Source organism: Carcharodon carcharias, chromosome 6 (genome assembly GCF_017639515.1).
Source record: "Carcharodon carcharias isolate sCarCar2 chromosome 6, sCarCar2.pri, whole genome shotgun sequence".
Taxonomy (NCBI): domain Eukaryota; kingdom Metazoa; phylum Chordata; class Chondrichthyes; order Lamniformes; family Lamnidae; genus Carcharodon; species Carcharodon carcharias.
The window spans coordinates 148854244-148876651 of record NC_054472.1 but is presented as its reverse complement, the minus strand read 5'-3'; the positions used below and the strand labels follow the sequence as shown (position 1 = coordinate 148876651).

At 41.9% G+C, this 22408-nt stretch overlaps 1 protein-coding gene across 1 annotated transcript in view; it reads right to left on the bottom strand.

Annotated features, from left to right (window-relative positions):
• The window catches only part of LOC121279119 (interferon-induced, double-stranded RNA-activated protein kinase-like), a 33028-nt gene extending 12502 nt beyond the window's left edge, over window positions 1-20526 (bottom strand). Inside the window, exons 1-8 of the mRNA XM_041190068.1 lie at window positions 20434-20526; window positions 18669-18715; window positions 16539-16588; window positions 13084-13713; window positions 11829-11948; window positions 10556-10663; window positions 8160-8331; window positions 7705-7845 (exon numbers count right to left, since the gene is read on the bottom strand). Coding sequence (XP_041046002.1) covers window positions 7705-7845; window positions 8160-8331; window positions 10556-10663; window positions 11829-11948; window positions 13084-13713; window positions 16539-16588; window positions 18669-18710 — 1263 coding nt within the window. The 5' untranslated portion in view covers window positions 18711-18715; window positions 20434-20526. The remainder of the gene's footprint in view (window positions 1-7704; window positions 7846-8159; window positions 8332-10555; window positions 10664-11828; window positions 11949-13083; window positions 13714-16538; window positions 16589-18668; window positions 18716-20433) is intronic.
• Window positions 20527-22408: the final 1882 nt, after the last annotated feature.

Here is a 22408-nt window from a genome sequence, read left to right as displayed (position 1 = left end):
GGTTCTGCAGTCAGAATTTAGGAAATTAGATCAGAAATTAGCAAGCACAACCTCAAAAGTAGATTTTCCAGGTTACTCCCAGTAGCACATGCAAGTGAGTACAGAAATAGGAGGATAAAGCAGATGAATGCATGGCTGGAAAGATAGTGCAGGATGGAGGGCTTTAGATTATTGAGACACCGGGTCTAGCTCTGGGGGAGTTGGGACCAGTACAGACCAGACAGGTTGTACCTGCGTAGAGTTGAGACTGAGTTCCTTGTGGAAGATTTTGCAGGTGCTATTGGGGAGAGTTTAAAATAACTTGGCAAGGATGTGGGAACCAGGAGATAATGTCAGAGAGGAATACCAAGGTGCACAGTGTACTGAGAGAGATAGATAGCATTAGAATAGGGAATGATAAGTTAATAGATGAGGTCAAATTAAGGGAGAAAGTAGTAAAGTCTAAATCAGGATGACTGTGCATGTATGAGAATGTACAGAGTGTGATAAATAAGATTGGTGAGTTACAGATGCAGATTGCCATGCTATGATGTTGTGGCCATAACAGACACCTGGCTCAAAGAAGGGAAGGTCTGGGGGTTAAGTATTCCTGGATACAAAGAGCTCAGGAAAGATTGGAAAGGATAAGAAAGGGGGAGGGCGGCAATAATGATTAAGGAGAGCATTGTAGTGCTGGAGAAAAATGATGTCCCAGAGGGGTCAAGGTCAGAACCTATTGGGTTAGAGCTTAGGAACAAAAATGGTGCAATTAGATTACTTGATGTAATCTATGTGCTACCAACTAGTGGGAAGGATGTGGAGGAACAAATTTGCAAGGAAATTACAGAGAGGTGCAAAAACAAGAGTAGTTATAATGGGGCTTTTAAATATCTGAATACAGACTGGAATAGTAGTAGCATAAAGGGCAGAGAAGGGCAAGAGCTCCTGGAGTGTGTCAGGAGAATTTTCTACAGCAGCATGTTTACAGTCCAATGACAAAGGAGGCATTGTTAGACCTAGTTTTTGGGAATGAGGTGTGCCAAGTGGATCAAGTGTTAGTGGAAGAACATTTCAAGGACAGTGATCATTGTACCATAAGGTTTAGGCTGACTATGGAAAAGGACAAAGAGCAATCCGAAGTACGAATAATTAACTGGGAGAAAGCCAACCTCAATGGGATAAGAACGAATGTGGGACAAATAAATTGAAATCAAAGATTGGTAGGGAAAATGGTAGCTGAACAATGGGCTACCTTTAAAGAAGAGATAGTTCGGGCACAGTCAAAGAATATTCCCTCTGAAGGGAAAGGTAGGGCAAACAAATCCAGAGCTCCCTCGATATCAGGAGAGATAGAAATTAAGATGAAGAAGAAAAAGTGTGCTTATTGTTGTAAGATGTTGTATGGTGTTCAGTAGGCCTCATGAAGAGGTTCTGAGTCTTATATAGTTTAATATTAAGTGTTTATTGGTAACACATAATTATGTACATTTATTCACTGAACAGTCCAAATTAGGAGCTAACTCCATGTTGGCTTCTGCACAGGTCTCTGTCCTGTGTGAGACTGCCCGCTAGACTATGGTCATGTGACTCTTTACATCACACTGTGGGCGGAACTGTACCCAGTTCCATGTTAACCCTTTCTAGGTTGGATACCTTTATACTACACTTAAGACAGATGTCAGGTAGAAAATACAATTGAGAACCAGGCTGAATACAGAAGGTTCAGAGGGGAGGTGAAAAAGCAAATAAGAGAAGCAAAGAGGGAGTACAAGAAGAAACTGGCAGCCAACATAAAAGGGAGTCCAAAAGTCTTCTCTAGGCATATAATTTGTAAAAGTGTGGTAAAAGGAGGAGTAGGTCTAATTAGGGACTTAAAAGGGGATTTATGCATGGAGACAGAGGGCATAGCTGAGGTATTAAATGAATACTTTGCATCTGACTTTACCAAAGATGAAGGTGCTACTTAAGATATGCTGAAAGAAGAGATAATTTAAACACTAGAAGGGTAAACACTGATAAAGAGGAGATATTAGATATGCTTTCCTTAAAATTGATAAAGCACCAGGACTTGATGAAATGCTTTCAAGGATACCGAAGGAAGTGAGAATGGAAATTGTGAAGGCACTGGCCATAATTTTTTAGATTTCCTTGAACTCAGGAATGGTGCCAGAAGACTGGAGAATTATAAATGTTACACCCTTGTTCAAAAAGAGTATAAGGATAATCCCAGCAACTACATGCCAATCAGTTTAATTTTGGTGGTGGGGAAACTTTTAGAAACAATATTTAATAGTCACATGGACAAATGCAGATGAAGTTAGGAAAGCCAACATGGGTTTCTTAAGGGGAAATCATGTTTGACTAACTTGCTGGACTTTTGAAGAGGTAACAAAGAGATTTGATGAGGGCAATTCTGTTGACGTAGTGTACATGGACTTCCAAAAGCATTTGATACAGTGCTGCACAACAAACAGTAGCAACATGGATATAAAATTGGCTGAGTGACAGGAAATTGAGAATAGTGGTTAATGGATGTTTTTCAGGTTGGAGGAAGGTTTGTAGTGATTCCCCTGGGATCAGTGTTGGGACCCTTTCTTTTCCTGATATATATTAATGACTTAGACCGTGGTGTACAGGGAACAATTTCAAAATTTGCGGATGACATGAAACTTGGAAACACTGTGAACTGTGAGGAGGATAGTGTAAAACTTCAAAAGGATATAGACAAGTTGGTAGAATTGGCAGAGAGGTGGCAGATGAACTTCAATTCGGAAAAAACATGAAGTGAATCGTTTTGCTAAGTGGGATCTGGGTGTATATGTGCATAAGTCATTGAGGTGGCAGGACAGGTTGAGAGTGCGATTAATAAAATGTACTGTATCCTAGGCTTTATTAATAAGAGCATAGAGTACAAGGGAACGAGGTTATATAAGACTTATATAAGACACTAGTTCTGCCTCAGCTGGAGTATTTTGTTCACTTCTGGATGCATTAGGAAGGATGTGAATGAATTGCAGAAAGTGCAGAAAAGATTCATGAGAATGGTTCCCAGGGATGAGGAACTTCAGTTATGAAGACAGATTGGAAAACTTAGGACATTTTCCTTGGAGAAAAGAAGGCTGAGAGGAGATTTGATAGAAGTATTCAAAATCATGAGGGGTCTGGACAGAGCAGATAAGGAGAAACTGTTCCCACTCGTGGAAGGATTGAAAACGAGAGGGCACAGATTTAAAGTAATTGGCAAGAGAAGCAAAAGAGACACAAGAGAAAACTTTTTCTGTGCAGGGAGTGGTTAAGATCTGAAATGTACCGCCTGAGAGTATGGTGGAGATCAGTTTAACTGAAGCATTCAAAAGAATTAGGCTATTCTCTGAAAAGGAAGAATATGCATGGTTATGGGGAGAAGGCAGGACAATAACAATAAATGAATTACTCATTCGGGAGCTGATGATGGGCCAAATGGCCTCTTTCTGTGATTCCTCATCAGAAATAGTGCCATTCTTTCCATTAATTCTGATGAAGTTTTTGTGGTGTTAAGCAAAAGCAGTGGAGTCTTCCACAAACAGGAAAATTTGAGAAGTCTACTCAGTACCTAACCTCCGGAGTCCTAGGTCAGATAACGCTCTGCAATTGTGCCACATTCCGTTGTGAATGGTGGCGGACAAGTAAACAACTAACTGGAGGAGAAGACTCCATAAACATTGCCATTTTCCATGATGGCAGAACCCAGCATGTGAGTTCAAAAGTCAAGGCTGAAATGGTTGCAGCCATCTTCAGCCAAAATTACCAAGTGGATGATCCATCTCGAAGATCTCCTCTCAATGTTTCCAATGTCATAGGTGGCAGTGTTCAGCTAAGTTGATTCACATGCTATTAAGGAACAGCTGATGGCACTGGATGTAACAAAGGCTATGGGTCCTGGCAACATCCTTGCTGTAATTTTGAAGAATTATACTCCGGAACTAACCATTCCTAAAGTCAAGCTGTCCATCATAGCCTCAATACTGCAATCTACTGTACAATGTTGAAAATTGCCTATATATGCTCTGCCCACAAAAATCAGGACAATTCCAATTTGGCCAATTAGAACCCCCAACAATCTACTCTCAATCATCAGCAAAGTGATGGGAAATGTCATTGACACTACTATCAAGCAGCACTTCCTCTCCAATAATCTGCTCACCAATGATCAGTTTAGGTTTTGTCATGGTGATTGTGTTCCAGACCTCATTATAGCCTTGGTTTAAACACAGACAAAAAGTTTAATTTCAGAGGTGAGATGAGAGTGTTGGCCCTCGAAATCAAAGCAGTATCTCATCGAATGTGGCATGAAGCAGCCCTAGCAAAATTGAAGTCAATGGGAATCAGGGTGGAAATGCTCAGCTGGTTGGAATCAAACCTAACATTAAGGAAAATGGTTGTTGTTGTTGGAGGCCAATCATCTCAGCGCCAGGACATCACCTCAAGAGTTTCTCAGGGCAGTGCCCTAGGCCCAACCATCTTCATCAATGACCTTTCCAACATCATAGGTCAGAAAGCAGATGTTCACTGATCATTGCACAGTGTTCAGTACCATTCACAACACCTCAGATACTGAAGCAGTTCATGCCCACATGGAGCAAGACTTGGACAAGATTCAGGCTTGGGCTGATAAGTGGCAAGCATCATTCATGCTACACAAGTGTCAAACAATGACCATCTCCAACAAGAGAGAATCTAACCATCACACCTTGATAGTCAATGGTGTTACCATTGCTAAATCCCCACAATCAACATCCTGGGGGTTACCATTGAGAACTGGACCAGCTATATAAAAACTGTAAGAGATTGGGAATTTTGCAGTGACTAGTTCACCTCTTGACTCCTCAAGGTCGGCAGAGTGATGGAATACTCTCCATTTAACTGGATGAGTGCAGCTCCAACAATACTCAAGAAGCTTGACACCATCCTATACAAAGCAGCCTGCTTGATGGGCACCCCAGCTACCATCTTAAACATCCACCCCCACCATTACCCATGCACAATGGTAGCAATGTGTACTATCAAGAAGATGCACTGCAGTGACTTGCCAACTTTGACAGCACCTTCCAAACCTGCAACCTCTATCACCTAGAAGAACAAGGGCAACGGACACATGGGGACACCACTACCTCCAGGCCACACACCATCCTGACTTGGAACTATATTGCGCTGTTCCTTCATGGCTGCTGGGTCAAAATCCTGGAACTCCCTTCCTAACAGTAATCTGGGGTACCTGAGCACAGTGGTTCAAGAAGGCAGTTCATCACCATCTTCTCAAGTACATTTAGGGATGGACAATAAATGCTGGCCTTCCCAGCAATGCTCATATCCCAAACAAATAAAAAAAAACTTTGAATATGCCAATCCACAGAGATGAATGAGCTTAAATAAGTGGGATGTTACACTATGAGAAAACAAAGTAAACTCCATATTGGGGAAGCAAAAGAAGGGATATTTTGCTTGGTACAATCCCAGCAGAAAATTGGTGCAAAGCATTACTAGTCCAGCAACATTGCTACTCCAGCGACAGGAAGCACATTGTATGACATTATATCTATGTGGACGTTCAAATGTAGGTCTCTTACCATCAGAAACGGGGGAAATTATAATGGGCAACAAAGAAATGGCAGAAGAATTGAACACATATTTTGGTTCTGTCTTCAAAAAGGAGGACACAAATAATTTCACAGAAATGTTAGGCAACCAAGGGTCTAGTGAGAGGGAGAAATTGAAGAAAATCAGTATTAGTAAAAAATGGTGCTGGAGAAATTAATGGGTTAAAGGCTGAAAAATCTCCAGGGCCTGATATTCTACATCCCAGAGTACTGAAGGAAGTGGCCCTGGAAATATTGAATGCATTGATGGTCATCTTCCAAAATTCTATGGACTCTGGAGCAGTTCCTACAGATTGGAGGGTGGCAAATGTAACCCCACTATTTAAAAAAGGAGGAAGAGAAAAAATAGAATTACAGACCAGTTAGCCTAACATCAGTAGTGGGGAAAATGCTAGAGTCCATTATAAAAGACGTGGTAACAGAACACTTGGAAAGCATTAACGGGGTTAGACAAAGTCAGCATGGATTTATGAAAGGGAAATCATGCTTAACTAATCTACTGGAATTTTTTGAGGATGTAACTAGTAGATAAGGGAGAACCAGTGGATGTGGTGTATTTGGATTTCAAGAAGGCTTTTGATAAAGTCCCACATAAGAGGCTAGTGGGCAAAATTAAAGCACATGGGATCGGGGGTAATATACTGGCATGGATTGAGAATTGGTTGACAGACCAGAAACAGAGAGTGGGATTAAATGGTTCTTTTTCCAGGTGGCAGGCAGTGGCTAGTGGTGTACTGCAGGAATCAGTGCTTGGGTCCCAGCTATTCATGATGTATATAAATGACTTGGATAGGGGAACCAAATGCAACATTTCCAAGTTTGCTGATGACACAAAACTGGGCGGGGTTGTGAGGAGGATGCAAGGAGGCTTCAGGGTCATTTAGTCAAGTTGTTTGTGTGGGCAAACACATGGCAGATATAGAATAATGTGCACAAATGTGAAGTTATACATTTTGGTGTGAAAAACAAAAAGACAGAGTATTATTTAAGTGGTGATATATTGGGAAATGTGGATGTACAAAGGGAGCTGGGTATCCTTGTACACCAGTCAATGAAAGTTAATAGGCAGGTGCAGCAAGCAATTAGGAAGACAAATTGTATGTTGGCCTTCATTGCAAGAGGATTTGAGTTCAGAAGTAGGGATGTCTTACTGCAGTAATACAAGGCCTTGATGAGACCACACCTGGACTATTGCATGCAGTTTTGGTCTCCCTACCTAAGAAAGGATATACTTGCCATAGAGAGAGTGCAGCGAAGGTTCACTAGGTTCTTGCTGGGGATGGCAGGACTGTCATATGAGGATAGGTTGGTTCGACTGGGCCTGTATTCACTAGAGTTTAAAAGAATGAGACGGGATCTGATTCAAACCTATAAAATTCTAACAGGGCTAGACAGACTGGATACAGCCAGGATGTTTCCCCTGGTTGGGGAGTCTAGAACCAAGGGTCACAGTCTCAGGATATGGGCAGGCCATTTAGGACTGAGATGAGGAAAAATTTCTTCACTTAGAGGGTGGTCAACCTGTGGAATTGTCTATCACAGAAGGCTGTGGAGGCCGGATCACTGAGTATATTCGAGAAAGAAATTGATAATTTCTGGATATTACGCGCATCAAGGGGTATGGAGAGAAAGTGGGAATGTGGCGTTGAGATAGAGGATCGTTCATGATCATTTTGAATGGCTGAGCAGGCTTGAAGGGCTGAATGGCCTACTCCTGCTCCTAGTTTTTAGGTTGCTATATATTCAGGGACTGCTATTGCTTTTTGCAGAAAATTCCAGAAGCTGCGATAATCAATATGGAACTGGTGTAATGCCTGTCTAGCTTATTTCCTGTTCCTGCCTACACCAGACCCACGCAAAACTGGGTAGATTGGAAAATAAGAACCTACATGCAAACTTTACACTGGATTTCTGAGTAGCTTAATTTGGAAACTCTTAAGCATGGTGCGAGCATGACAACTGGAGACCAAATAAAAAAAATTAGAGAGATATTCTTTGAATATCTTGATTCCCTACATATCGACAATAGCCCAAATATCTAAAATTGCTGGCAGATCTTAACAATTAGACATTCACAAAGTACTCAAACCTGTTCTGGCGCCATGTATAAACGAGTTCCAGTGTCTGGTGATCGGCGAAACCGATCAGAACCTTCTCTCTTCCAGGACGTAACGAGCCCAAAGTCTCCAATTTTGATCTTTTCGTCTGATGCAAAGAAGATATTGGCAGGCTTTTGAGAAAGAACAGGAATATCAAATTGGGAGTATCAGATCAGGAAAATCAGATAAAGAACATTAGAGCAGGAGCAGCAGAGCAAGAACATCAAATTGGGAATGTCAGATCAAGAACATCAGAGAAGGAACATAAGATTAAGAACCCTGTTGCCAATTTTCTTCCATTTCTTTTGAAGGTGACAATCTCTGAAGGGTAAAGCTCTTAGATCCCTCACATCTTCTTTGTTTGTGAGCCCGGCCACTGAGTGTAGGCAGGATATTTTACTATAAGCACTTTCACAGTCTCATTACAAAATAGAAAAATTCCTACCTTCAAATCCCGATGGATATAATTTTGACTGTGAATGTAAACCAAGCCATTACTGATCTGAAAAGCTATTTGAAGCCGATTCCTGTCCAGTTCATTGACATCAACGTTTTCTAGCCACTCCTTCAGTGTCTTCTTGCACAACTCCATTTGAATGCAGAGATATTTGTTCTTCCTAATGAAAACAACGTAAAATCAGATTTTAACCGCAGAACCACAGAAGTTAGCAGCTCAGAAGGAATCCATTTGGCCCAACGCATCTTGTTCTTTGAAAGAGCTATCCAATTAGTCCCACTCCACTTCACCTTCTTCAGATGGATCCCCATCATTTATAGGGATACTTATTCTGCCCATAAAGCCATTTTGATATGGGAGAAAGGCTTTCTGATGAGGGCGTATTTATTTACAGATCTTCCAAAAATAGGTAATATGGATTCAAATTACCTTAATTGCTTCCAGTGATGAAGGTGAATTTTCATGCTTAAACTCCAGTTACCATGTAAACTCTTCTGGTGAATTCCTTTTTAAATTGACTTGCAAAAATCTGTCAATTATCTCAATTTGCCTGTATCCCCACCTCTGAGCCAGAAGGCTGTGGTTATTTTTTATTCTTTCAAGGGATTTGGGTGTCATTGGTTAGGCCAGCATTTGTTGCCCATCCCTAATTGCCCTTGAGAAGGTGGTGGTGAGCTGCTTTTTTGGGCATTGCTGGAGTTGCATTCATCCAGGCAAATGAAGAGTATTCCATCACACTCCTGACTTGTGCCTTGTAGATGGCAGACAGGCTTTGGGAGTCAGGAGGTGAGTTACTCACTACAGAATTCCCAACCTCTGACCTGCTCTAGTAGCCACAGTATTTATAATACTGGTCCAGTTCGATTCCTGTCAATGGTAACCCCCTGGATGTTGATAGTGGGGGATTCAGTGATGTAAACACTATTGAATGTCAAGGCGAGATGATTAGATTCTGTCTTGTTAGAGATGGTCATTGCCTGGCACTTGTGTGGAGCAAATGTTACTTGCTACTTATCAGCCCAAGCTGGAATAAGAATAGGAATATAGGAAAAGGAGAAGGCCACTCAGCCCCTCAAGCTTGTTCCACTATTCTATTAGATCTTTACCGATCTGTACCTCTAATCTTTGATCCATGTCTCTTTATACCCTTACCCAACATAATCTACTTATCTCAGTCTTGAGAGCATCAATTGATCTATCATTCACAAATACTAAATGCTAATTGAAATTGCTAAGAACCCAACAACAATTTTTATCTATGTTGCACCTATAGAGTAATAAAACATCCTGAGGCACTTCATAGGAGCATTGTATACCAAACATGGTATGACACCGAAACACATTAGGAGATAAAAACTCGGTAAAAGAAGTAGGTTTTAAACAGTGTTTTAAAGGAGGAAAGCAAGGTAGAGAGGCAGAGGGACATAGGGAGGATATTCCAGAGGTTAGGACCGAGGCAACTGAAGATGCAGCCGTCCATGGTGGAGTGATTAAAATCAGGATGCAGTAGAGGCCAAAATTAGAGAAGAGCATATATCTCAGAGGGTTGTGGAGGAGATCACAGCAATAGGGAGGGGTGAGGCTATGGAGGGATTTGACAACTAAGATGAGACTTTTAAAATTAAGCTATTGCTTGACTGGGAGCTAATGTAGGTCAGTAAACAAAGGAGTGATAGGGACGTGGATTTAGTGCAAATTAGGACAGGAACAGTAGAGTTTTGGATGACTTCAAGTTTAGGGAGGGGAGAACGAGGGAGACACATCAGGTCTGCACTGGAATAGTCATGTCTTGAGGTAATGAAGGCATGAATGAGGGTTTCAGCAGCAGTTAAGCTGAGGCATTGGAAAAATCAGGTGATGTTACTGAGGTGGAAATAAGCGACCTTTGTGTTGGCATGAATATGAGGTCAGAAGCAACAGTTGAGTTGAGAGAGGTGGTGATAAGGTAAAGCTGGGTGTCATCATCGTATATGTGAAAACTAATGATGTTGCTGAGGGGCAGCAATGATATAAATGAGAAATAGGAGGGTGTCAAGGATAGATCACTATCACTTATTGCCTTAAAAGCACCAGGAAACTGGCAAGCACGCAGGAAAACAGCCACATGACAGTCTCTACCTTTTTAATGAATTGATAGTCTTTTTCCTCCACCACCTTACCCAGAAGACCATTCAAGGTCTTTGTCACTCTTATAGACAGAACAGAGAGGTTCAGCAAAGTGACCACCCACGTTGCATTTGGTGTTATCAATGTAGGGGCTGCATGCTGAGTAGGGAATATAGATTAATAGATGGATTGAGAGGAGTGTAAATCAATACTGATTTTTCTTATGATCACTTCTGTATTAGAATAAATCTACTATCTAAATGTTGAACTCAACCTACCGTGATGAAGATGTGTCGATCCAGGAACTGAAGTAACGGATGATATTTTGATGAGAGAAGTTTGCGAGTGTTCTGGCTTCCTTTATTGTGCTTTGTGCATCCACGTCCCTAAGTACAAAAGTAGATAACATCCTATCAATTCTATACCTTGCACAGAATAAATTCACAGTGCTCAATCAATGATGAAGTATTTTGGGAGTATCACTTAAAAAAGAGACATGTTGCTTTTCGTCTTGCATGCATCAGGACAATTCACATGAATACCAAATGTAAAGGGAACAACAATTTATACTTCATAAGAGAGTGCTGATTGGCTGGCAGGTGGACGCTGATTGGTAGAGACGTTGCCATGGAGAATGTACCAGTTAGCTGATGACTGACAGTTAACTGCCAGGCAGGTTGACTCTGATTGGTCAAGGCATTGCCCTAGGGAATGAGCCAGAAAATAGCTGTCGCCCATTTTGTTCAGTTGAAACAGGCACAATTTGTGTACATGTTACTTTGTTTGCAAAGAACAGGGCTCTGTGTATTAATAAATGTTGCTTGTAGCACTCATAAGTGCACCACATTGCAAGCCCAACTGATAATCTTAAATTGGTTGTCTTAGCACACTCAGGATTGTTAGCAAATGTTGTCCAATTGCGGAATCATATCTAACGTTGGACACTGGGTTTTGAGTTTTGTAAGCATGGGCTGATTGGCATCTGCAATCTTTACATCCTTCAATTTTTGTTTAATTCATGCTTGGGATGTGGGTGTCATTGGCAAGGCTGGCATTTATTGCCCCTTCCCAGTTGCCCTGGAGAAGGTATTGGTAAACCTTCTTCTTAAATCACTGCAGTCCATGTGATGAAGTTGTTCCAACAGTTCTGTTACTGAGTGAGTTCCCGTTTTGATCCGAAATTATTTGGTTAGGGTGGACAGCTGCCCAGTTTCAAATGGAATTGGTAATTTTGATAATGGGAAGTCAAATGACATGAGTCCTGTTGTTGGTGGTTAATACTTTTTAATAAAAATAACTTTGCGAGTGCACACAGGATATGTTTATCTGTCATCAGTGCATTGATGGATTGTTTCATGACACATGCGTGAGACCATCCATTTTTTAGTCTGCACATGTGCAAGTGGTCTATCTTGGGTATAATACTGAAGCTCTCTCCTCTGTCCTGTTCCAGCATTTATGGACTGAACAAAGAATAGCTGCACCAGATACAGTGAGAAAAACATTTCACATGAATAGAATAATGTAATTTTTCAGAAGAAGCACACTTACGAAGTTATTTGCACACATTTGATAGCATATGTGTGGTTGTCAATTTTATGTCTCACTTTGTAAACTGAACCAAAGGATCCCTTTCCAATTATCTGTACCTCATCAAAAGATTTCCTGTAACTATAAATTCAAATTTAGTACACTGCTGGTGCAAATAAATAAACTGAAGAAAAAAAAACTCAATGATTAATGCCAGGAAATAAAACCAGACAACACAGGAAACACTCAAAAGGTCAGGCAGCATCTGCACAGAGACAAACAGATTGACGCTAGTACTTCCTAAGCCAATCATCTTAAATTGGGAGGAAGAAGCTTGCTGCTGTCACAAAGAAGTTGTGGCTGGATGTATCCAAGGAGGTCAGCAGCAAGAGCACTAAACCATGCTCCTAGACTCAAGGCAGAGAGCTCTTTAATAACCTAAACAGGCCCAAAAAGCTGAATACAGTTTCACATTCACCTACATCCAATTGTGCGCATCACCCCACTCCTCCCCTCACTTTGCCTGTTAAGCCTACTCCATCACATCACACAACCCATTATCCTTGCAAATGCACCAATCATTCTTTTTCTATGCAATCCCCATCTATGCATCCAACACTGCCACTCAGCCTGACCCTTATGCAATTTCACGCCTCTCCTTAACAGTCAGCCTCACCAATCACACTGCAACTATCTGATAAACACCCCCTATTAGGTCACTCAGAGGTCTTTCACCCATTGCACAGGAGAGCTGAGAACATTAAAGAGAGGTGGGGTGGTGAAGAGAGGAAGAGATAATGAGATAAACATAATGAGGAAAAGATGGGAACCTGAAAGGGAGAAAAGAGCAAGTGAAAAGATAAGCCAGGGAAAGACAATTAGGCCCATCATGTCACTTGTTAGTCTAAATATCTGATCACAAGAGACAAACACTCAATCTGAGGAAGGAGCAGAGGGATAGACTCAAAACTCCCCTCCAACTGTAGTGTACCACAGCCCTGGAGCCCGTGATTCTAATAACAATATCCACTTTGCTCGTGAACAATACCATAGGTCAACTGCTACAGCTAAAACTAATTGTAGAACATTCTGCTTCAAATCTGAGTTGAAGTTTGATGAACAAGCATGGAGTGTGCAGCTCCTCCTCCTCATCCACCTCAATTCCGCAAAAGATTACAACTGGGGCACAGACAGACACAGATGAATGAAAAATATAGTCATGAGCAGAAAGAAATAAGCAAACACTAGACAGATGATTGATCAAAAATCTGCTTACAATGAACATCTTTCAAATTTGCTGGGTTCGATGGTGTCTTCAGCTTCATAGCTTTCAAAATTTTCATCAGACTCTGAGTTACAGGCAGACCCAGTAGCACTAGAACTTGAAATAAGATTTGAACCAATTCCAGAACTTGCAGTAATGTTTTTGTCATGAAATATGCTGGAGGGATCAGTACCACTGGCACTGGAATTCTCATAGCTTTCCGAGTCCAAATTTAAGTTGCCTTTCACTCTTGGATTTCCAGTGTCAACAAAAAGAACACAATCAGAACTATTTGTCTCTTCAGAGGCTGAGGTTTGAGAATTGGGCATGTTCAGTTTATCCAACCCAACCTCACTAGAATTACTGTGGAAGGTATCCAAGGTTCCATGTAGACTGTTTATTTCGGTTAACACAGGGTCATTGGGATCACAACAATTGATGTTACTGCTCAAGGACTTGGGCCTATTCAGATTGTTATGCCTTGCTATAATGAATCCATCCAGGATTGGAATCTTTTCATTTGTTTCATTTCCTTCATAACTGGGGTTGCTGTTGTCAATGGTGCAAGCAATTTCAAACTTACTGAGGTTGGATATGTTCACTTTATCATTCCTGGCCAGACTAGGCTTATTAGACATGCACCTAAACCAAGAAAAACAAATAACATTGAGACAATGAATTCTACACATGGACTGGCTTTCTGAAGAACAGTTTTATTTACACTGTATTTGTTTATCAATTTCCAATTTTCTCCTGTAGGCACTTACACAGTCACAAGAAGCCATTTAGCACTGTAATCTATGCTCTGGCTCTGAGCCAGATAATGGCTTCCAATAGGCTATTGAGCTGTGAAGGTTAGTCACAATCAATATCCAGGAGGGGTTACTAGGGCAAGATCAGAAGTAAGAACTGATTTTTTCCTGTTTTCTAGCCCAGGGACAATGAGACCAATGCAACCCAGCGCTGACCTGGCTGAGCTAAATTAAAGCTAAAATGCAGAATCCCACTGACCCATATGGCTCAGTACTGGATTGTGTATTTAACATTAAGTCATGTGAGAAGCACACCAAAGGTTTTCTTTTTTTTCATTTTAACTAAAAGATTTTTCTTTGGGCAATATTGTAAAACAGGCGATAATAAATCAACTGTCCATGATATAATTTTCATTTCTATTGAACGCTAAATAAATTCCAATCTGCCTTTTAAAAACATCAATTGATTCTTCTTCAAGGAGCTTCTAGGGACAATGCTTTCTAAATTCTAAGAAATATTTGTGTGAAGACATTTACCCTGGATTTGCTTTTTTTGTGTTCTCCCTTGGTAAATGGTTTGGAGTGTTGGAAACATTTTCCAAGCTGATTAACAACCTGCTTTGAGCCTTGTAAACACTCCTTCCATAGCCAACAATGCCTGGGCTGGGTCTTCAACCTGGGGCCTTCTGGTACAGAGGCAAGAGCGCTACTAACTGAACTACTTGATCTCCATTCATCAACACATCTAAAATTAGGACCCTAGTTCTAGATTTCCCTACTAAATTTCTCCAATTTTAAAAATTATTCATTCTCAGTGGGCATTACTGGTATGGCCAGCATTTATTGTCCAGAACAAGTTGCCCTTGAGAAGGTGGTGGTGGGCTTTCTTCTAAACCGCTGCAGCCCATGTGATGAATGTTGTTAGGTGGAGAGTTCCTAAATTTTGACCCAGCGATACTGAAGGAATGGCATTATATGTCTCAGGAAGGATGGTGTGCAACTTTGAGGGGAAATGGAGATAATGGACCTTCTGTCCCTGTTCTCCCAGGCCGTGGAGTTTCTAGATTTTGAAGTGCTAGTTTACTAATCTTGGTGAATTGATGTAGTCACTGCAGCTATTATATGCTGTAGTCATGAGGTACAAATGGTGAAGTGTGTATGTTTAAGATGGTGGATGGGTAGTGATCTTTTCTTATTTACCCTATAAAATACTCTATCATTTGGAACAGCTCATTCTGATCACTGACCTGCTTATCTCTAGAGTTCATCCTATTTCTCATCATAGCTCAATCACAGTGGGAGAGACTATAAGACCATAAGACGTAGCAGCAGAAATTTGGCCATTCGGCCCATCAAGTCTGCTCCGCCATTCAATCATGGCTGATAAGTTTTTCAACCCCATTCTCCCGCCTTCTCCCTGTAACCTTTGATCCCCTTACCAATCAAGAACCATCTATCTATCTTGGTCTTAAATACACTCAATGACCTGGCTTCCACAGCCTTCTGTGGCAATTAATTCCATAGATTCACCACTCTCTGGCTAAGGAAGTTTCTCCTCATCTCTGTTCTAAAAGGTCTTCCCTTTACTCTGAGGCTGTGCCCTCGGGTCCTAGTCTCTTCTACTAATGGAAACATCTTCCCCATGTCCACTCTATCCAGGCCTTTCAGTATTCTGTAAGTTTCATTCAGATCCCCCCTCATCCTTCTAAACTCCATCGAGTATAGACCCAGACTCCTCAAACGTTCATCATAAATTAAGCCTTTCATTCCTGGGATTGTTCTCGTGAGCCTCCTCTGGATCCTCTCCAGGGCCAGCACATCCTGGATTGAGCTTGTACTGTGATGCATTGTTAGGTCAAGTAGGCTGCCAATATTTACCATCTAACTTTACATGTGAGGAATGGTCATTTGCATGAGGTACCAAAGATCTCTCAGTTTTTATAGAACTATATTCTAACAAGAATACGACTCTCTGGAGGCTTTATTATTTATCAAAAAATTGGATAACAATCTTCACAACCTTGACAGGCTTGAGACAAAAAGTCAGCTTTTCCTTTAAAAAAAATCATGAATTTTCTGATCTTTTCAGGTGTCACCTTGATTGAGTACTGTTCCTGAATAATTAATGTTTCCTGCTTTCTTGCCCAAATGGCTATTATTCATGCATGAACCTTTAAAGTGAAGGTAGGTAAATTATTTAGCTGGAGAATCACAGCTGAGCCATTTCTCGTCACCAAACATCCACAAATGTCCACTTCCAGTTGATCAGGAGTGAAAAGTCTGTTTGAGAAACACCTCTCTACGCTTTTCTGCTTCTACTTAACTTTCCTACTTTAGGACGCTCCTTAGAATTTGGTCCTCTGACCTAATGTCTCCTTATGTGGCTCATAATCATATTTTATTTCAAAATGCTCCTGTGAAGTGCCTTCAGGCATTTTATTATGTTAAAGGTGCCACACAAATATAAGTTGTTGTCAATGTTGTTTTCCTTTCCGGAGACACCATAATGACCACCATAATGACCTACCTAGACAAAGTAACTAAGTCATGATTGAAGCATTGGTCAATAATTTAACCAGCAATTAAAATTATTTTGGTAGGAAAGCTCCAACATTAGTCCATTAGGTACCAGCACTGCACTGAAGTGCACATCAGGTAACAGTCCTGCATTGAAGCAGAGAGACAATATTGCATATGCATCATTTCTGTACTTACTGTGGGAAAGAATCCATGGATTTGTTGCTCTCCCCTTCAGTCTTCTTGTGCTGTTGAGAAAAATAGTTCGTTTCATGGCACTTTTCAACTTGCAACTGTCTAGCCGTTGGCCCTCCTTTCACCACAATCCTTTCACAGGTGCTCAGTTGTACCTCAGCATTGTTCCTTGTCCTCAGTAAACATTGACTCTCACTGCACCCTGTTTTTTTTCCCCTTGATATGGCCCTCTATCCTCATTACCTTATAGGCCAAGGGGTACAGATCTGAATGTATTTGACAGCACTCAGAGTAGAAGAGTTATCTGGTTTGGATTTGATGCATCCTAGTTTTCTGAAGGAAGTAAGGGTGACAACTGAAGCTCTGGCCACAATCTTTTAGTCCTCCCTGGATATTGGAGTGGTAACAGAGAACTGGAATATTGCAGCTATTACTCCCTGCTCAAAGAAGGTTAGGGGGATAAACCTAGCAGCTATAGACCAGGCAGTGGTGTGGAGAGATAATACTGCAAGACAGCACTGACTGTTACTGGGAAAAATATGGATCAATAACTAAAAGCCAACACATATTGTTAAAGGCAAATTGTGTTTGACTAACTGAATTATTTGAAGAACTTGCTAAGAGATAGAAAGCAAAGTAGTGCTGACATGTTTGTTTTTTAGATGGGATGGAATTATACAATGGTGTCCCATGGAGTAAATATCAGGATCACTGCTTTTTTTGACATACATTAATGACCTGGACTTGGGATACAGAGCATTGCTTCAAAATTTGCAGATAACATGAAACTCGGAAAGGTAGTAAGCAATGTGGACAATAGTAACAAACTTCAGAAGGATATACAAACACAGACACATTGGGCAGACAATTGGCAGCTGGAATTTAAAGCAGAGATGTGTGAAATGGTGCATTTTGGTTGGAAGAATGAGCTGAGGCCATATAAACTAAATGGTACAATTTTAAAGGGGATGAAGGAATAGTACAACTGGGGGTATACACACACAAATCTTTGAAATTGGCGGGATAAGTTGAAGAGATTGTTCAAAAAGCATATGAGACTTTATAAACAGAGGCATTTGGCATTGAGAGAAGGGCAGGGGAATGAGACTTATCAGTTTGCTCTTTCAAAGAGCTAGCACAGGCATGATGGGTCAAATGGCCTCTTTTCTATCCTGTATAATTCTTTGATTCTATAGCTGGTTTAGCCATTCATCTCCATATCAAGCATTATCAGGCCCTGATCTTCGCTGCCAAAATTGCTCAATACTCTAGGATAATCCCTGGTTTCTTTAATCCATTACAACTGCCTTGATAAACCTCTCTCCATAGAAGGATCTCATGTAATAACCTCTTCCTATCACTGCACCACTACCTCTGGAGAACTCAAGGATCTATCATTGACCCCCTCCTATTTCTCAGCAGGAGCAGTGGATCAGTCCGCAGCTCTTCACCTTGTCCCAATTTAACTTCCATTAAAGTCAATCAAGGCTGCTAATTTAATATAACCCAATTTACACTGAAGTGGAATTTCATCGGCCTTGTTCGTGAGTCACATCAAAACCATATAAAAACCATGGCAGGTTGACAGACCTTATTCTCCATTCTGGGCAGCCTTAAGTATTGTTAAGTCATGATGGGTCGTAACTAACTGACTTTTAACAATATAACAGCTTCCCAGCCAACCTTTCTTTCCTTCAATGCAGTTATGCCAGACCTCCAGTGTAATCTCAGGTGAAATTCAGAGCCAACCTTGAGGAGTTTTATTTGAAGAATGTAAACATTCTATACAGATGTCATTTCACTCCATTCATTTTGGAAAATTAATATAATTACAAATCAAATGAAGGACATACACTGTCTTTCCACAAACGTTATTTTCTGTTGCTATGATTTTTTAGTCATTGTGTCAACATTTTCCATTCAATTTTTGTGATGCCAACTATCACAGTGCAGTAACAGATATCTTTCACTAGATGGCTCTGCATGTTTCTGATATCTCAAAACTCCGTCAAAACCTCATCGATAAAAAAACTTGTCTTCATCAACTGAGCATTGGCAAAAACTTGGTAATTTACTAGTAAATAATTAAGTTGTTGATCCAAAGTTTATGTCAATTGTAAAAGACATACTTACCAATTCAGGAGGAAGATGGTCCATTTCTGGCAGCTCTGACATGGTATCTACACGCAATATAAATATTTTAGTAACAATGTCATCAAAATAACACTGAATTACCTTGTTTTTATCCTGACCCGACTATCCCCCACACCCAATTACCCCTCTGATCCGTCATAAGTAACCCAACTACCGCCCCCCCCCGACAAGATCTGACTAGCCCCCCCACCTGACAATCCCTCCCAAACCGACCCAACTCCCCCCCTTGATCCTCTGACTACACCTCCAGACCCCCCAGCCCCTTCCATCCCGACCTGACCCAATTACTCCCAACCTGACCGGCTACCCCGTGATCTGACCTGACTACCCTCCTGAACCACTCTGATTAGCCCCTACCGCCTGGATAGGGCCTGCCCATCACAACCTGACTTTGCCCAAAATGACAATCCCTCCAGACCTGACCTAATTACCCCATCTATCCACTCACCCACCTACCCCCCTACTTACCTGCCACCCTACCACCCTGTCCACCCGCCATCCTTCCCACCTACCGCCCTACCCACCTGCCAACCTACCCATCTACCACTTACTTCATCCACCCCATCCACATACCTAACCCACCCTACCCACTTACTTCACCCACCTACCCACCCTACCACCCTGCCCATTCGCTCATTCACCCACTCACCCATTCACTAACATTGACACTGGACATTTAAACTTACCCTCAACCTCAGGGCCCTCAACCGTGTCCGGCCCATCTCCCACGCACCCGCCCCCACACCTTCTCCTCCCTCCCAGAAACATGATAGGGTCCTCACTTATCACCCCACCAGCCTCGGCATTCAAAGGATCATCCTCCGCCATTTCCGCCAACTCCAGCATGATGCCACCACCAAACACATCTTCCCTTCATCCACCCTGGTGGCATTCCGTAGGGATCGTTTCCTCCGGGACACCCTGGTCCACTCCTCCATCACCCCCTACTCCTCAACCCCCACCTATGGCACCTCCCCATGCCCACGCAAAAGATGCAACACCTGCCCCTTCACTTCCTCTCTCCTCACCGTCCAAGGGCCCAAACACTCCTTTCAAGTGAAGCAGCATTTCACTTACATTTCCCCCAACTTAGTCTACTGCATTTGTTGCTCCCAATGCGATCTCCTCTACATTGGAAAGACCAAACATAAACTGGGCGACCGCTTTGCAGAACACCTGCGGTCTGTCCGCAAGAATGACCCAAACCTCCCAGTCGCTTGCCATTTTAACACTTCACCCTGCTCTCTTGCCCACATGTCTGTCCTTGGCTTGCTGCATTGTTCCAGTGAAGCCCAACGCAAACTGGAGGAACAGCACCTCATCTTCCGACTAGGCACTTTACAGCCTTCCGGACTGAATATTGAATTCAACAACTTTAGATCTTGAACTCCCTCCTCCATCCCCTCCCCCTTTCTGTTTCTTCCCCCTTCCTTTTGTTTTTTCCAATAATTTATATAGATTTTTCTTTTCCCACCCATTTCCATTAATTTTAAATCTTTTATGCCCCGCTAGTCTTTCCACCCCACCCCCACTAGAGCTGTACCTTGAGTGCCCTACCATCCATTTGTAATTAGCACATTCGTTTAGATAATATCACTATCTTCAACACCTCTGTGTTCTTTTGTTCTTTTGTCTGTGACATTTTTTGATTATCTGCTCCTATCACTGCTTGCTTGTCCCTACAACCACACCACCCATCCTCACCTTAAACCAGCTTATATTTCACCCCTCTGCTTATACTCACTCAGTTCTATGGAAGGGTCTTGAGGATTCGAAACGTCAACTCTTTTCTTCTCCGCCAATGCTGCCAGACCTGCTGAGTTCTTCGAGGTAATTCTGTTTTTGATTTAAACTTACCTTATGGCAGCTGGTGTCATAAAAAGGGGCCCCGGCTTATCTTTCCCCAACCCCCACCCCCCCCCCCCCCCCCCCCCCCCCCCCCCACCCCCCAGCCACCTCCTGTCACTACAGCGCTGCAACAAAACTCTTTGTATGCTCTGCATTTCTGAAGGAGCCAGCCTTGGAAGACCCAGTTAGAAATGTGGAGCAGAGCTGGAGTGCAGAAAGGCAGGGATTTAGTGGTAAAAACAAAAAAACTGCGGATGCTGGAAATCCAAAACAAAAACAAAAACAGAATTACCTGGAAAAACTCAGCAGGTCTGGCAGCATCGGCGGAGAAGAAAAGAGTTGACGTTTCGAGTCCTCATGACCCTTCAACTCAAGTTCTGTCGAAGGGTCATGAGGACTCGAAACGTCAACTCTTTTCTTCTCCGCCGATGCTGCCAGACCTGCTGAGTTTTTCCAGGTAATTCTGTTTTTGGGATTTAGTGGTAATCGGACAGTGATTGCCACTTTGCAGAAGATCCAGGCCCTATCATCTAAAAAAGGGAAGAATTGACTTACAAACTTGCTAGGCAATGCCTGGGCCTCTGTGGCCGACTCTTCTTGTTCTTCTGTTGTTTTTTTTCCAGAGATTAGTTTCCTTAAGAACTCTGGAAGCTGCACAGTGTCAGTAAACAGTGCTCTTTCCGACCATAATGTTTTCCAACATAATGAACCTTGATTGGATGAAAAAAAAACTCGCTCAGGAGCAATACATCGAGAATAAGTGCGAAATTAAAAGTCGATAAACTCTAATAGAAGCCAATGTATTCCGGTTCTGCAATTGCTATCAATTCTTCAAGTTTCACTTTCATTTCCCCTACCAGAGTGCTGTCGGAAATGTCTGTCTTGTAGATATATTTACACTGCACATAAAAAGCTTGAAGCTAGTAGCTGCAGTTCCGTTTTTGGCCAGGCAGCGTCTGTAACGGTCTTTGGCAGGAAATTGGTCTGTTCAGGTCTGGTTACACACTCACTGGGCTCTCTGTCAATAGTTAGAAATTCAAATGTTTGGAGGGAAATCAGGGAAAATCTAATTTCTCCAACCACTTAAAGCGATTGCATCTAATGTTCAGCTTGGTTTAAAACATCCCACAAGCTCCTTATAAACTCCAAAGAGTTTATAAACCAGGGCGGTGAAATTCAGCAGGAAGCAATAGGAGCGTTGTCAATCATCCAGGAATTGAAGATCAATGGACTCTGCTGTATGTAACCCTGGACAAAAATCATCACGACATTAAAAAAAATTGTTTTTGTGCCATTTTCTTTGAACATTTCTCTTTATCAGATATAAAAATACTGAAAATGGGGAAAAAATGTCCATTTGACTGACAGTTGAGCATCATCCAATTGGGTAATGAGTCTTTTTGCTTTCCAATTGGTGTAGGAAACTGGTACATCACAAGGACCGGATGTGTTGGCTGACTAATGGCAGGAGGGTGGTGGGGGTGGTGGTGGTGGTGTGTGGGGGAGGGGGCTGGGGGGAAGTCATGTGATGAAACCTCCAGGAATACATTTAATCACAGTTGGTAACCCTAAGCAACATTGGTCATCCACCTATCATGCACCCTGCCCAAATGTCACAGAAAATTGGGCAGACTTTGTAACCAGCAGATGATCTGTACTGTCCATGCTGTGCTCCCTCCGAAGTTTAATTTCACTACCAGCAGCACCCACCCCTCGCTACTCATAATCTCACACATCATTAGCTGTACATTCTAGGTAGTCAGAAGTGGGGATCGGTTGGCTGAGTTGGCTAGATTGTGCAGAGTGACTCCAATGGCACAGGTTCAATCCCTGTACCGGCTGTGGTAGTTTATGGAGGCCTGCCTCCTCAC